The 16,773-nt window shown below is 46.6% G+C and overlaps 1 protein-coding gene across 1 annotated transcript in view; it reads left to right on the top strand.

Annotated features, from left to right (window-relative positions):
- The window catches only part of PPP2R1B (protein phosphatase 2 scaffold subunit Abeta), a 132,720-nt gene that overhangs the window by 48,787 nt on the left and 67,160 nt on the right, over positions 1–16,773 (top strand). The window contains exon 11 of the mRNA XM_069225003.1: positions 5,925–5,985. Within this exon, the coding sequence (XP_069081104.1) occupies positions 5,925–5,985 (61 nt within the window). The remainder of the gene's footprint in view (positions 1–5,924; positions 5,986–16,773) is intronic.

The following is a 16,773-nucleotide window of genomic DNA, read 5'->3' as shown; positions in this document are numbered from 1 at the left end:
CAGTCCTTCTTCTTGTTAAGGTTGCAGGAATCTAGTTTCCTAGGTTCTGGGGAGCCCCTAAATACTGAATTTAGGGGTGTGTTTAGGTCTGGGAGGGCAGTAGCCAATGGCTACTGTCCTTGAGGGTGGCTACACCTTCTTTGTGCCTCCTCCCTGAGGGGAGGGGGGCACATCCCTATTCCTATTGGGGGAATCCTCCAAAATTAAGATGGAGTATTTCTAAAGGCAGGGGTCACCTCAGCTCCGGACACCTTAGGGGCTGTCCTGACTGGTGGGTGACTCTTTGTTTTTCTCATTATCTCTCCTGGACTTGCCGCCAAAAGTGGGGGCTGTGTCCAGGGGGCGGGCATCTCCACCAGCTGGGGTGCCCTGGGGCATTGTAACACGAAGCCTGAGCCTTTGAGGCTCACTGCTAGGTGTTACAGTTCCTGCAGGGGGGAGGTGTGAAGCACCTCCACCCAGAGCATGCTTTTGTTTCTGTCCTCAGAGAGCACAAAGGCCCTCACCACATGGGGTCAAAAACTCGTCTCTCAGCAGTAGGCTGGCACAGACCAGTCAGTCCTGCACTGAACAATTGGGTAAAATACAGGGGGCATCTCTTAAGATGCCCTCCGTGTGCATTTTTTTAATAACTCCAACACTGGCATCGGTGTGGGTTTATTATTCTGAGAAGTTTGATACTCCAACTTCCCAGTATTGAGTGTAGCCATTATGGTGCTGTGGAGTTCGTGTTTGACAGACTCCTAGACCATATTCTCTTATGGCTACCCTGCACTTACAATGTCAAAGGTTTTGCTTAGACACTGTAGGGGCATAGTGCTCATGTACCTGTGCACCCTGCCTTAGGGCTCTTATCTATGCCACAGGCAGTGTGAGGTTGGCATGGCACCCTGAGGGGAGTGCCATGTCGACTTAGTCATTTTCTCCCCACCAGCGCACACAAGCTGGCAAGCAGTGTGTCTGTGCTGAATGAGGGGTCCCTATGGTGGCATAAGGCATGCTGCAGCCCTTAGAGACCTTCCCTGGCATCAGGGCCCTTGGTACCAGGGGTTCCAGTTACAAGGGACTTACCTGGGTGCCAGGGTTGTGCCAATTGTGGAGACAATGGTACATTTTAGGTGAAAAAACACTGGTGCTGGGGCCTGGTTAGCAGGGTCCCAGCACACTTCTCAGTCAAGTCAGTATCAGGCAAAAAGTGGGGGGTAACTGCAACAGTTAGCCATTTCCTTACAACACCTCCTTGCCATGTTTTTGCAAAGAGCGGCAGAAGTTCTAGACCTTTAACTTCCTCACTTGGGGAAAGTTACGACAAACATTTTGACCAAGCTACTTCAGCCTGACCAAAACCAGCTCTGATCTTCTTTTAGAGTTCAATGATACACTAACCGAAATGCTACTAGGAACCTAGGCCGAACTTTGCTCCGGCCCCGCTATCATTCACCAGATTGCAAGGCATCATTGACCTGCCAGGGCGATCAAAGTTTCTGTGAACAGCTTGCTATGCCAGAGAGCCTTGTGGTAAAAGCTTCAGCCAACAGGGTAAATTTGAACTAATTTCCCACCTCTCACCTCTGGCAGGTACTTCAAGAGGATAGAAACTTTTGGAACCTGGGTCTTTTCATCCAAAATTCTAGCCCTTCACTCTGTAAATGCCTGTTGCCTTTTTAGTAACTCTGGTTCTGGAAGAAGCCTTTGCCATCATTTTGTAGGATACGGTTGAAATGCAGCTACATTTACCATTTGCTGAGGGCTGGATATCACGGACTCCCTTGGTAAGGCTACTGGCACCAGTATAGTCCTTTGCAGGTACGCCTGGATGCGTTCCACTGGCTTTTTGGGAGACGCCCAGGCTAGCCTAATGGACAGGCATGTTAACGTGTACTGTATTTTCAGTGATGAAGTTGATTCTGTCCTAGAGCGCTTAAGGATAGCAGGGCCACAGTTTTTTCAAAGTGTGTGTTGGGGGGGGTTCTACCCTATGCCAGCTGCACCCGCAGTTTTGACCTCTCTGTGGTTATGTAGGGGCTTTCAGCAACCCCAGCAGGTACGGCAATCTCACCAGACGTTTTGTGGCCACTATACCCACTAGAGAGCGCAGTCTATTTCCTTTACTGCGCCAACACTGTTCAGGCCTCTTTGTTGTGCCCTTAACAGCACACAGCCACCCTGGATGACAGACATTGTCTGCCACAGTGCAGGCAATAGGTTTGGGCATGGAGTCCTGCAAGCTGTCAGTAGGGTGTTGCCTTGCCATTAATCAGCACCTTCCACCATCTCTAGACCAGTTGACAGAGGACCATCTGTCAGTCTAAACGTCCTGCTGTAAGAAAGTTTTGGCCAAAGGAGGCATAGAGAGGGCGTCAGTGTCATATGTTGGTTATAGTTGTTCCTGCTTATTCCTGGTGCCCACAAAATAAGTGTGTGGGGGGGGCTCCATCCTAGACGTTTGTCATCATAATGCTTCCCTGTAGAACAAGTTCAAGATGCGTGCCCAGGCCTTGTTTGCACTCTACCCTGGAGACTGGATGGTAACGCTGACATACAGGACACTTAATGCCACATACCTGTCCTGTACGCCCACAGGTTTTCTGTGGTTCACAGTAGGCCACAGGGATTTTCAGTTTGCTTTGCTACATTTTGATGATGTTAGCTCCTCTCAGGTGTTCACATAATTGACGGTGCTAGCAGCACATCTTCTGAGGTTCCAGTATTCCCGTTCTATGACGACTGGATGTTGAAAGTGGGTTCTCTCCAGGAAGTCGTCAGCTACCCCCTTAATACGGCAAACATCTTGGAGCTGTTTCGCACATGGTGCAGTGTTGCACCTATTCTCCGGAGAAGACTAGGACAGTCTGGCTAAAACCCTGATGTTTCAACCTCTGTCCTGGATCTCCGGCTAATGCAGGCTGCTGGGACTGATGGCCTCCTGCACCATGGTAGTCAAGCACACCAGATGTCCTATGCTAGCTACACAGTAGGATCTGAAGGACGAGTGGGCACAACACCAGAGCAGTCTTTCCAGTTAGATCCAGATTTCGAAGGATACTCAAAAGATCTGCAGTGCTGGGTGCAGGATTGCGATTGGGTCCGCAAAAGAAGTCTCACCTTTCCCACCCAGAGCTCACAGTGGTGACTTATGTATCCCTTTTGGGTTAGGGAGTCGATCTGGGAGAGGTAAAGGTCCGAGGCAACTACTCTCTGTCAGAGGCTTAGCTCCATATCAACTTTCTGGAGTTGAGAGACTTCTGCTTGGCATTGAAAGCCTCCCTAACCTCACCAAAGGAAGCTGGTGCAATTACTTGTGGACAGTACCTCCCTCATATGATACAGCAACAAGGAGGACGAGATGGATTTGTGGAACCTGTCTCTGGATGTGGCTAGGCACCAAATACTTTTTCGGGTCACACACACAAACTAGTTGGCGGGTTTCACGAATGTCAGAGCAGACTAACTAAGCTGTCAACGTCTTGCATTTCACAAATGGCAATTAATCTGGGGGTATGCAGGGTCTTTCTGCAAATGTGTCCCCCCCCCACCCCCCCCTCTTCTCACTACCGTCAAGAACGTTGTCAGCTCTTTTGCTCCATGGAATTTCCAAGGCATCTCTAGCTTGGAGAAGTGTCCTACAGTCTTCCTTCTCGCCAATATCTCTCCTGCCCTGAGTGCTGAAGATCAGAACTGATCAGGCCTAAGTCACCCTATTTGCCCCAGATTGGGCAGCACAGAGTATGGTATGTGAACTTCCATGGCATGAGCATTTGTCCTCTGATCAGATTGCCTCTTCTGGAGATCTGTAGTCACAGCAGCAGGTCAGAATTGTGTACCTGAACTTGCGCAACCTACACCTCCATGATTGGAGATTGAGCAACAGTAGTTGACCTTTTGATGTTCCTCCTAATGTTGTGAATGTCATCTTGGCAGCTAGGAAGTTCTATTGTTTTCTCTTGCCCATCAAGGCCTTGCTTATGGCACTGTTAAAGAGGTACCTGTTAGCTCTTTTGGCCACCTTCCGGTTGTCGAACTGGACATCATTTAAATTACCTCTTGTGAAGTGTTTTCTCTAAGTTACAACACATGATTTCCCCCTTCTCTGTTTATGTCCAAATGGGACATAAATTTGGTCCTCACGTTACTCCTTTGTGCCCCTCCCCAGTGGTTCTCACCTCACACTCTGAGCAATCTTTCTTGTTGCTGTAACTTTGATGGGACGGGTCGACCATAAGCAGGCCTTTTCTGTTAACCCTCACTAAGCCACGTTTTCCCCAGAAAAGCTGTCTCTGCTGTCTCAAGCCGCCTTTCTTACAAAGGTAGTGACGCCATTTCTTGTTGGTCAGAATGTTGCACTTCAGCCTTCTTTGCACCTCACCACTCTGAGGAGGAGATACTTCACCTAGTGGATCTAAAGGAGCTCATAGCTTCTGCGTCGATCATACCAAAGAACCTTGGCTGATTTATCAGCTCTTTATTGTGTGCACCAGAGCAAAAAAAATGCAGGACTGTGCAGGAAAAGATCTTGTGCTGGATTCTACTCTGCATTAAGATCTGCTATGCACCGGCTAAAAAGCAGCCTCCTGAGGGCTTTTGATCTCATTCTACTGGGGCCAAGACTGCTACCACTGCATTGGCATGTGGGGTGCTGGTTCTTGATACCTCAGTCTGTTACATCACATCACTAACTAGGCACTATTGCCTAGAAAATCAGGTCTGCTTGGAAATACACTTAGGTCTGTCCTTCAGGACTTTTTAGTGCAAGTTAGTAACGGAACCACCAAGGAGATATTGTTTCTGTTCAAAAGGTGTGGAATCTGCATTTAGAAGTCTCTTATCAGAAGATCAGGTTACTTCCCTTCAGTAACTCTTCCTGGTAGAGAATTTATCTAACCGCTAATTCCTCACTGACCATCCCACCACTTTGTTCTGTTAACTGGTCTCTCCACATAAAAGGAGACCGCAAACTATCTGCAGTGCTGGCTGCCGGACTGTGGTTTGGTCAGCAGCAGGCGCCTCTCCTTTCCCAACCCAGAGCTCAGTGGTGACCTATGGATCACTTTTGGGTTGGGAAGGCGATCTGGGAGAGGTAAAGGTCAGGGGCAGCTAGTCTCTGACGGAGGCCCGGCTCCATATCAACCTTCTAGAGCAGAGAGCCTTCCGCTTGGCTTTGAAAACCTACCAATCCTCACCAAAGGGAAGCTGGTGCAGGTACTAGAGGACAATACCTCCCCCATATGCTACTGCAACAAGCAGGACTACGTGGATTTGTAGAACCTGTTGTCTCAATGTGGCTAGGCCACCGAAGAAATGTTTCTGGTCACACATACCAGTTGGCGGGTTCCCGAATGCCAGAGCAGGCTAACTAAGCTGTCAACTTCTTGAAGATCACAAATGAAAAAAGAAAATGCAGGGCTGTGCAGGAAAGGGCTATCTTTTTCTGGAATCTGATCACAGCTGGTCTGACTGGCTCCATGTCTGAGGGTGCAGAAGTTTCCAGGAGGCAACTGGTGTCCATGTGCATGGGTGGCACCTGTATAGGACAGCACAGTTCGTATCTAGCACAGAAATATATTGATGCAGAGCCTGTCCATGCATGCATTGGGGGGGGTGAAGGGGGTGAGGGGGGGGGGGGTACTGCTGAAGATTTGCCGGTTCAGTCTTGCATCTGGGAGAGTGGTCAAAAGGTGAAGAATCTGCATTTAGATAGAATCTCTGCCACAGGACGTTAGTGAAGATAAGTAGCATTCCTCAGTATGGTCAGAGTTCTGCCTCTCTAATTAAAAAAATAAAATTGTCAGATCCTCATATTATCCATGTTATGAAGTACGCTCATAATCCTAGTTTGTCTGGATTTGATGGTTTGCACTATAGTCCTGTGAATAACATACCTTAATGTTCTGCAACACACTAATCGCCACCGCTTGTGTTTTTAGGGAGTGGAGTTTTTTGATGAAAAGCTGAATACATTGTGTATGGCATGGCTCGTGGATCATGGTAAGTTATACTTTCAACGAAACAACTGCCTTTTATGTAGCCTTTGCAGTAGAGTAGTTTATCCATATGAATGGGTTTTCTAGGTCATTCCAACAACTGTTCGTCCACACAGGGGTGCACCCTTAACAGTTTAGATCATATGTGGGTATGAGTCAGTCTTCGACCTCGCATCCACCTCCTTTGTGTTTAGTTGCATTTTTGGTTTGGCCCATGTCCTACATGTCCCAAGCCATCCATTTCCCCCCCCCCCCCCCCCCCCCGATGCGACATCTATGTACAATTTGTATACTGCTATGTTACTTACAAGTGACTGATCCACTGCTGACACAAATAAAGAGTGCCTTATGCTAATCCAAACAAAGGTACCAGTGGGTATCCATGAGATCCGGCAGTATGAAAATCTTTTGGAGAAGTGTGTGTAAAGAGGAGTAATGCTGAAGTGAGTAAAGGTTATCTGTTTAATAGTGGCTGCACTGCAAGATCTAAGAGTACACTGGATTCACTTCATAGTAGCTCGCACATATTTCTAACTTATGTTTTGACATACTGTAACAAGTACAAGATCTCAAGTTCTGTTGACTAGGCAGGGATACTCCTGTAGAGCCCCAAGGCGTAAAATCTGAATACATTTTCCAAAGTGTTTTATGGAAATTTAAAATTAAAAAAGGAAATACACTATACTTTTCGCCAAATTCACAAAGTTCCTAACTGTTCTATGTTGAAATGTAGTTGAATTACAGTGGTGCTTTATTGTTCAAATATCCCTCTTTTCGGTGAGCTGAACCTTGCAGTAATTTATTAATTCAAAGGAAAAAAGCAAAACTCTAGTTACCAGATGGTCTGCGCATATTCCCCTCACCAGCTATATATTTAACAATCCAATCCAGAAAAAGTGAGTACTCTTACTCAACCATACTAATGTCAGCTTTTTTTTTTTTTTTATTTTTTTATTTATTTTTTAAATAATTGTAACCACTTTGCAGTCTGCTCCTTTTGGGCTCAGTGGCCGACTTTGGCCAAGCAAGAATAGTGAAGCTGTTCTGGCGTTTTGCTTTTTCCCAGATGTAAAGCATATTTAACAGCTCACAGCTTGCGCAGCTTACGTCTAGCACCCTCAGCCTGTAAATCCGCTGCTGTGAAAACACTTCCAAAGAAATCATCATTATCATTAGATCTAAACCACTTCTGGTCGATCTCCCTGATAGCCAGGCTGAGTAAGCTCTCAGAGGCTTTTTACTAGCACTGGTGGAAAGAAATTACTGTGGATCTACTACAGAATTGTTTTTTGACCAGGCTGCATCACTAAACCGGACCTTTCATCGGTTTTGGACGGCCTTGGGAGACTAGTAGGTGGCTCTGGCCTTGTGCCATGGGTCTTCCTTGATCTTTCATCTGCCTTTGACTGCATCCGCCAATGCACCCTTATCATCAAGCTAGAAAGTCTGCATATTTTGCTTTATATGGGAATGGGTAAGTCCTTTCAGATGGACCAGAATCAGTTTCTCTGCCTCCTGATGTTTCACAACCTGCGATCAGCTACTGAAGTGTTTCTTCCCCATCTCCACTGGCCCATATCACCTTCTTTGTAACATCTACTTCTTGCACCTAAGTGGATACATTTCTTCAACTAAAATCACACTTATGTTGCAGCACCAAGTTGTTTTTTGGGATGTTCCATAAAAGGCTGGGTATAGTGACACTCTTGGTGTCACTTTTTTTTTATTTTTAATGGCATGGAGTCTGAGGAATGCAGCCCTTAAAACTCCCTCTTAGACGAGAAAAATCTCAATAGTGTGACCCAGCACTCTTATTATTTTTATTTTGTAATTTATCTTTAGTTATAATCCTAGTACTCTAATCCATGTAGTCCAACATTAATGAGAGAGTAATGTTACTGCATCCAAAGTTTCTAGAGATGCCGTGATGGTCCACAGTTTGGATTAGTATATCCTTTATTGCCAATTTCCCTTTTAGCCAAAGCCAATGTGTTTCATTCACTAGGAACTCCTTCAGGGTTACAGTAAAATTCATGATTTTTTTGAACACTTGATTTAAAAACATCAAGAACAATTTTTAGACAAATATAAGAAAACACTTGTGGAGGGATATACACTATTCACCGAGGCCTAGTCGGCCCGACCACATCCATCCTCCCAGACTAATGGACCGGACCCCCTTCCGTTTCTGTCCTAAGTGTCACGCAAAGTATCCTCATACAGACAAACACCGGGTCTGTAATCTGTGTTTATCACCCAAACACAGAGAGGATACTTGCGAAGCTTGCCGAGCGTTCCGATCGAAAAAGACCTTGAGGGATCGACGCGCAAAAAGACTACAAATGGCGTCAAAACCAAAAGAACAGCTTGACATCTGAGAGGAGGAAGGAATATCTCCATCCAAGAGACGGGCTTGGATGAATCTGAAGGTGAACGACTCTCGACGGTGCAAGGAACAGTGAGTAAACCTGCCCCGCCCAAAACTGTCACACCAAAACATTTAAGGCCATGAGGACGCCACCGCCACCAGGCCATGGCTCAACCCACTGAAAGGAAGGTGACCAAACATCGGGACCGAAAAAGGCCAATGAATTGCCGAAGACTTCCGACTCCGGTCTAGAATCCGGCACCGAACGATCTCGACACAGAGTTCGAATCGACCAAACCACGGAAAATCTCCTCGGAACCGAAAAAGACAAACAGAAACCTCGGTACCGAAAAAAGCGGCCTCAGAGGCAAAAAGAAGCTCTTATACAGAAGAGCAAGGACTTTCCAGCCAACTCAAGGAAAGACATTGATTCGAGCAAGAGTTGGGTATGGAAGAACCTGACCATACACAAAGGAGGTTTGTAGGAAGTTGGCTCTGTATGTGCTATTTCAAAGTAAGGAATAGCATGCACAGAGTCCAAGGGTTCCCCTTAGAGGTAAAATAGTGGTAAAAATAGATAATACTAATGCTCTATTTTGTGGTAGTGTGGTCGAGCAGTAGGCTTATCCAAGGAGTAGTGTTAAGCATTTGTTGTACATACACAAGACAATAAATGAGGTACACACACTCAGAGACAAATCCAGCCAATAGGTTTTTATATAGAAAAATATCTTTTCTTAGTTTATTTCAAGAACCACAGGTTCAAATTCTACATGTAATATCTCATTCGAAAGGTATTGCAGGTAAGTACTTTAGGAACTTCAAATCATCAAAATTGCATGTATACTTTTCAAGTTATTGACAAATAGCTGTTTTAAAAGTGGACACTTAGTGCAATTTTCACAGTTCCTAGGGGAGGTAAGTATTTGTTAGATTAACCAGGTAAGTAAGACACTTACAGGGCTCAGTTCTTGGTCCAAGGTAGCCCACCGTTGGGGGTTCAGAGCAACCCCAAAGTCACCACACCAGCAGCTCAGGGCCGGTCAGGTGCAGAGTCCAAAGTGGTGCCCAAAACACATAGGCTAGAATGGAGAGAAGGGGGTGCCCCGGTTCCGGTCTGCTTGCAGGTAAGTACCCGCGTCTTCGGAGGGCAGACCAGGGGGGTTTTGTAGGGCACCGGGGGGGACACAAGTCCACACAGAAATTTCACCCTCAGCGGCGCGGGGGCGGCCGGGTGCAGTGTAGAAACAAGCGTCGGGTTCGCAATGTTAGTCTATGAGAGATCTCGGGATCTCTTCAGCGCTGCAGGCAGGCAAGGGGGGGATTCCTCGGGGAAACCTCCACTTGGGCAAGGGAGAGGGACTCCTGGGGGTCACTTCTCCAGTGAAAGTCCGGTCCTTCAGGTCCTGGGGGCTGCGGGTGCAGGGTCTCTCCCAGGTGTCGGGACTTTAGGTTCAAAAGAGTCGCGGTCAGGGGAAGCCTCGGGATTCCCTCTGCAGGCGGCGCTGTGGGGGCTCAGGGGGGACAGGTTTTGGTACTCACAGTATCAGAGTAGTCCTGGGGTCCCTCCTGAGGTGTTGGATCGCCACCAGTCGAGTCGGGGTCGCCGGGTGCAGTGTTGCAAGTCTCACGCTTCTTGCGGGGAGCTTGCAGGGATCTTTAAAGTTGCTGGAAACAAAGTTGCAGCTTTTCTTGGAGCAGGTCCGCTGTCCTCGGGAGTTTCTTGTCTTTTCGAAGCAGGGGCAGTCCTCAGAGGATGTCGAGGTCGCTGGTCCCTTCGGAAGGCGTCGCTGGAGCAGGATCTTTGGAAGGCAGGAGACAGGCCGGTGAGTTTCTGGAGCCAAGGCAGTTGTCGTCTTCTGGTCTTCCGCTGCAGGGGTTTTCAGCTGGGCAGTCCTTCTTCTTGTTGCAGGAATCTAATTTTCTAGGGTTCAGGGTAGCCCTTAAATACTAAATTTAAGGGCGTGTTTAGGTCTGGGGGGTTAGTAGCCAATGGCTACTAGCCCTGAGGGTGGGTACACCCTCTTTGTGCCTCCTCCCAAGGGGAGGGGGTCACAATCCTAACCCTATTGGGGGAATCCTCCATCTGCAAGATGGAGGATTTCTAAAAGTTAGAGTCACTTCAGCTCAGGACACCTTAGGGGCTGTCCTGACTGGCCAGTGACTCCTCCTTGTTTTTCTCATTATTTTCTCCGGCCTTGCCGCCAAAAGTGGGGCCTGGCCGGAGGGGGCGGGCAACTCCACTAGCTGGAGTGTCCTGCTGGGTTGGCACAAAGGAGGGGAGCCTTTGAGGCTCACCGCCAGGTGTGACAACTCCTGCCTGGAGGAGGTGTTAGCATCTCCACCCAGTGCAGGCTTTGTTACTGGCCTCAGAGTGACAAAGGCACTCTCCCCATGGGGCCAGCAACATGTCTCGGTTTGTGGCAGGCTGCTAAAACTAGTCAGCCTACACAGATAGTCGGTTAAGTTTCAGGGGGCACCTCTAAGGTGCCCTCTGTGGTGTATTTTACAATAAAATGTACACTGGCATCAGTGTGCATTTATTGTGCTGAGAAGTTTGATACCAAACTTCCCAGTTTTCAGTGTAGCCATTATGGTGCTGTGGAGTTCGTGTAAAACAGACTCCCAGACCATATACTCTTATGGCTACCCTGCACTTACAATGTCTAAGGTTTTGTTTAGACACTGTAGGGGTACCATGCTCATGCACTGGTACCCTCACCTATGGTATAGTGCACCCTGCCTTAGGGCTGTAAGGCCTGCTAGAGGGGTGTCTTACCTATACTGCATAGGCAGTGAGAGGCTGGCATGGCACCCTGAGGGGAGTGCCATGTCGACTTACTCGTTTTGTCCTCACTAGCACACACAAGCTGGCAAGCAGTGTGTCTGTGCTGAGTGAGAGGTCTCCAGGGTGGCATAAGACATGCTGCAGCCCTTAGAGACCTTCCTTGGCATCAGGGCCCTTGGTACTAGAAGTACCAGTTACAAGGGACTTATCTGGATGCCAGGGTCTGCCAATTGTGGATACAAAAGTACAGGTTAGGGAAAGAACACTGGTGCTGGGGCCTGGTTAGCAGGCCTCAGCACACTTTCAATTGTAAACATAGCATCAGCAAAGGCAAAAAGTCAGGGGGCAACCATGCCAAGGAGGCATTTCCTTACAAGGTTACATATCCAAAAAGAGACTGGAAAAATACAAACTTTACCTCCCACTCAAATCAAAAAGGAAGCTTTCATTTCAGGAGCCAGAAATGCAACCTAAGGCAAAAGTGGTTAGAGACAAAGCTCCACTACCAATGTTCTCACCACAACGTCCCCACCGCACTCACCACAACTGTCACCAGTGGGAACACCTATAATGCAGTCACCCACACATACTGGGATGACACAGGATGATGCTGATGCATGGGACTTATATGACGCACCAGTATCGGATAACAGTCCAGAATGTCATCCAACAAACCCGTCACCACCAGAAGACAGTACTGCATATACGCAGGTACTATCCAGGGCAGCTACGTTCCACAACGTAGCAATGCACACAGAGCCAGTGGAGGATGATATCCTTTTTAACACTCTGGCATCCACCCACGCTTCCTATCGGAGTCTGCCGATGCTCCCGGGTGTGCTCAAGCACGCGCAACAGGCCTTCCAGGAACCTGTAAAGGGAAGAACCATCACGCCTAGAGTAGAGAAAGTACAAGCCTCCCCCAACAGATCCTGTGTTCATAACACAACAACTCACACCGAACTCAGTGGTTGTAGGGGCAGCAAAAAAAAGAGCAAATTCTCAATCGTCAGGAGACGCTCCACCATCTGACAAAGTAGAGAATTGGATGCAGCGGGCAAGCGAGGGACAGGCCATATCTAATAACCAGATAAGGTCTGCAATAGACTCGGCAGCATGGACTGTCAACACAGCTGTGACCATTCGCAGACCTGCATGGCTGAGAAGTTCTGGATTCAAGCCAGAGATTCAACAAGCGGTGTTAAATATGCCATTTAATCAACAACAGTTGTTTGGGCCGGAAGTCGACACAGCCATAGAGAAAATGAAACAGACACTGATTCGGCCAAAGCCATGGGCGTGCTCTATCCTCCCCCCCCCCCCCCCCCCCCCCCCCACTAGTCAGAGGCACCTTTAGAAAACCACAATTCAGAGGAAGATTTCGGCAACAAACATCTGAGCCTTCCACCTCTCAAACCAGACCAACCTATCGGGCACAGTACCAAAGGGGAGGGTTTCGTGGTTCCTATAGAGGACAATTCCCAGAGGAAGGGGAAAATTCCAAACAACCAAACCAAGCAGTGACTTCAATGTCACAACACCCCAACACTTGTCACCAGTGGGGGGGGGAGGCTAACCACATACTACCAAAACTGGACACATTACCACAGACGCATGGGTCCTATCAATTATCCAACATGGTTTTTTTGCATACAATTCACAGATTCCCGCCAGATGTGCCACACAACGCACAGACTGTCCCAACAACACTTAGACCTATTACAAATAGAGGTCCAAGCACTACTACAAAAACAAGCAATAGAGCTCGTACCCAATCATCAAAAAGGAACAGGCATCTACTCACTAGATTTCCTGATTCCAAAAAAGGACAAAACGTTAAGACCTATCTTAGATCTCAGAACACTGAATCTCTTCATCAAATCAGACCACTTCCACATGGTAACACTTCAAGACAGAGTTCCCTTATTAAAAAAGGAGGAATACATGACCACATTGGATCTCAAGGATGCGTATTTCCGCATACCCATCCATCCTCCTCACAGAAAATACTTCAGGTTTGTAATACACGGCATACACTATCAATTCAAAGTGCTACAGTTTGGAATAACAGCCCCAAGGGTATTCACAAAATGCCTAGAAGTAGTAGCCGCTCACATAAGGAGACAGCACATGCATGTATTCCCATATTTAGACTGACTAATAAAAACCAACACTCTTCAGCAGTGTCTTCTTCACACGCAATTCGTCATAGAAACTCTTCACAAACTGGGGTTCTCTATAAATTACCAGAAATCACATCTGCAACCATCCCAAATACAACAATACTTGGAGCAACACAACACACAAAGGACAATTGCCACTCCAAGTCTACAAAGAGTCCAATCGTTCCAAAATGTAAGGTCGAGCATACAACCGAACCAACACTACAAGGGAAGGTTTGTAATGAAACTTCTAGGCATGATGTCCTCATGCATAGCCATTGTCCTAAATGCAAGATTACACATGCGGCTCTTACAACAGTGCTTAGCAAAACAATGGACACAAGCACAGGGTCAACTTTAAGATCTAGTGTTGATAGACTGCCAAACACATTCCTCGCTTCAATGGTGGAACCCTATAAATTTAAACAAAGGGTGGCCATTCCAAGACCCAGTGCCTCAAGCTGTTATCACAACAGATGCTTCCAGGGTGGGGGAGCACACCTCAACAATCACAGCATACAGGGTCAATGGGGCAATCAACAAAAACATCTTCACATAAATCATTTGGAACTGCTAGCGGTTTTTCTGGTATTAAAAGCGTTTCAACCACTAGTAGCCCACAAACACATTGTTGTCAAGACAGACAACATGACAACAATGTACTATCTCAACAAACAAGGGGGGGACACACTTGTCACAACTGTGTCTCTTAGTACAAAAGATTTGGCATTGGGCAATTCACAACCACATTCGCCTAATAGCACAATACATACCAGGCACTCAGAAACAGTTAGCCGACTATCTCAGTCGAGATCACCAGCAAACTCATGAATGGGAAATACATCCCCAGATCCTACAGGATCACTTCCACCGCTGGGGAACACCAAACGAAAAATGCCAAAACTTTGCATCCAGGTACCCACACCCTCAGTCCAAGGGCAAAGCACGATGGATCAGTTGGTCCGGGATATTTGCTTACGCTTTTCCCCCCTCTCCCACTCATTCCTTATCTGGCCAACAAACTAAGTTAAAACAAACTCAAACTAATACTCATAGCACCAGCCTGGGCTCGCCAACCGTGGTACACAACACTGCTGGACCTATCAGTAGTACCTCACGTCAAATTACCAAACAGGCCAGATCTGTTAACTCAACTCAACACAACCAACAGATCAGACACCTGAATCCAGCATCGTTCAATCTAGCAATCTGGCTCCTGAAGTTTTAGTATTTGGACACTTAGACCTTACACAAGAATGTATGGAGGTCATTAAACAAGCTAGGAAACCTACTACAAGACATTGTTATGCAAACAAATGGAAAAGATTTGTTTACTACTGCCACAATAATCAAATTCAACCACTCCATGCTTCCGCAAAGAACATTGTAAGTTACTTATTACACTTACAAAAATCTAAACTAGCATTCTCTTCTATTAAAATACATATCACCGCAATATCTGCCTATCTGCACATTACACATTCTACATCGCTTTTTAGAATCCCAGTTATCAAAGCATTTATGGAGGGATTAAAGCGAATCATGCCCCCGAGAACACCACCAGTACCTTTGTGGAACCTTAACATTGTATTAACACGACTCATGGGACCACCATTTGAACCCACGCACTCTTGTGAAATGCAATACTTAGCTATTAGGAAGGCTACCTTCCAAGTTATCACATCTCTTAGAGTAAGTGAGATTCAAGCATTCACTATACAAAAACCCTTTATACAAATACATAAACATAAAGTGGTTCTCCGTACAAATCCCAAATTCTTACCGACAGTTGTATCACCATTCCACCTAAACCAAACAGTGGAACTCCCAGTCTTCTTTCCACAACCAAACTCAGTAGCCGAAAGAGCCTTACATACATGAGATATAAACAAGCACTAATGTATTACATTGACAGAACAAAACAGTTTTACAAAACAATTGTTTGTAGCCTTCCAGAAACCTCATGCCGGAAATCCTATATCCAAACAAGGCATTGTCAGATGGATAGTGAAATGTATTCAAACTTGCTATATTAAAGCAAAAAGAGATCTACCTATTACATAAGGAGCGCATTCCAATAGGAATAAAGGCACCACAATGGCTTTTCTAGGAAATATACCTATGACGGAAATTTGTAAGGCAGCCACATGGTCTACGCCTCATACATTCACAAAACATTACTGTGTAGATGTGTTAACAAGCCACAGTAGGACAGGCTGTATTACGAACTTTATTTCAGACAACTTCAACTCCTACAGGCTAAACCACAGCTTTTGGGGAGATTACTGATTATTAGTCTATGCACAGCATGTGTATCTGCAGCTACACATGCCATCGAACGGAAAATCACTTACCCAGTGTACATCTGTTCGTGGCATGAGACGCTGCAGATTCACATCTGCCCTCCCACCTCCCCGGGAGCCTGTAGCCGTTATAAGTTGAATGAAAATTGTAAATTTGTAAATAAATACTTTAATACACATAACGTACTTACATACTTACTCCATTGCATGGGCACATCTAGTATATTCACAACTCCTACCTCACCCTCTGCGGGGAAAACAATCTAAGATGGAGTCGACGCCCATGTGCAATGGAGCCGAAAGGGAGGAGTCCCGTGGTCTCGTGACTTTGAAAAGACTTCTTTGAAGAAAAACAACTTGTAACACTCCGAGCCCAACACTAGATGGCAGGATAATGCACAGCATGTGAATCTGCAGCGTCTCATGCCACGAACAGATGTACACTGGGTAAGTGACATTTTCTCTATGTATGTGTGTGTGTGTGTGTGTGTGTGTGTGTATGTGTGTATATATATATATATATATATATATATATATATATATATATATATATATATATATGTTCGATGGCATATGTTGCTGCAGATACACATGTTTGGCACAGTCCGCTGCCTGGTGTTGGGCTCGGAGTATTACAAGTTGTTTTTCTTCGAAGAAGTCTTTTTTGGTCACGGGACCGAAGGACTCCTCCCTCTTCGGCTCCATTGCGCATGGGCGTCGACTCCATCTTAGATAGTTTTTTTCCGCTGTCGGGTTCGGACGTATTCCTTATCGCTCCGTGTTTCGGTTCGGAAAGTTAGTCAGAATCTCGGAAGAAAGCGTCGGTATTGTTCCGTTCGGTATCGGGATAGTTAGGTACATCGACACCGATCATCGGAAGACTTTGGGGTAGCTTCGATTTCCCCCATCGGGGCCTGGTCGGCCCGACCGCGTGCGACATCGAAGCCGATGGAACGGACCCCGTTCCGTTTCTGCCCAAAATGTCACAGTAAGTATCCTTATACAGATCAGCACTTGGTCTGTAACTTGTGCTTGTCCCCCGAGCACAAGGAGGATACCTGTGAGGCCTGTCGAGCCTTCCGGTCCAGAAAAACACTCCGGGACCGAAGAGCCAGGCGTCTACGCCGACAAAACAACGTTTCGACGACGAAGAGGAAACATTCTCGGTTCC

This window comes from Pleurodeles waltl, chromosome 3_1 (assembly GCF_031143425.1).
Source record: "Pleurodeles waltl isolate 20211129_DDA chromosome 3_1, aPleWal1.hap1.20221129, whole genome shotgun sequence".
Classification (NCBI taxonomy): Eukaryota; Metazoa; Chordata; class Amphibia; order Caudata; family Salamandridae; genus Pleurodeles; species Pleurodeles waltl.
The sequence above is the reverse complement of the archived record's forward strand: the minus strand, read 5'-3'. Positions and strand labels throughout refer to the sequence as shown.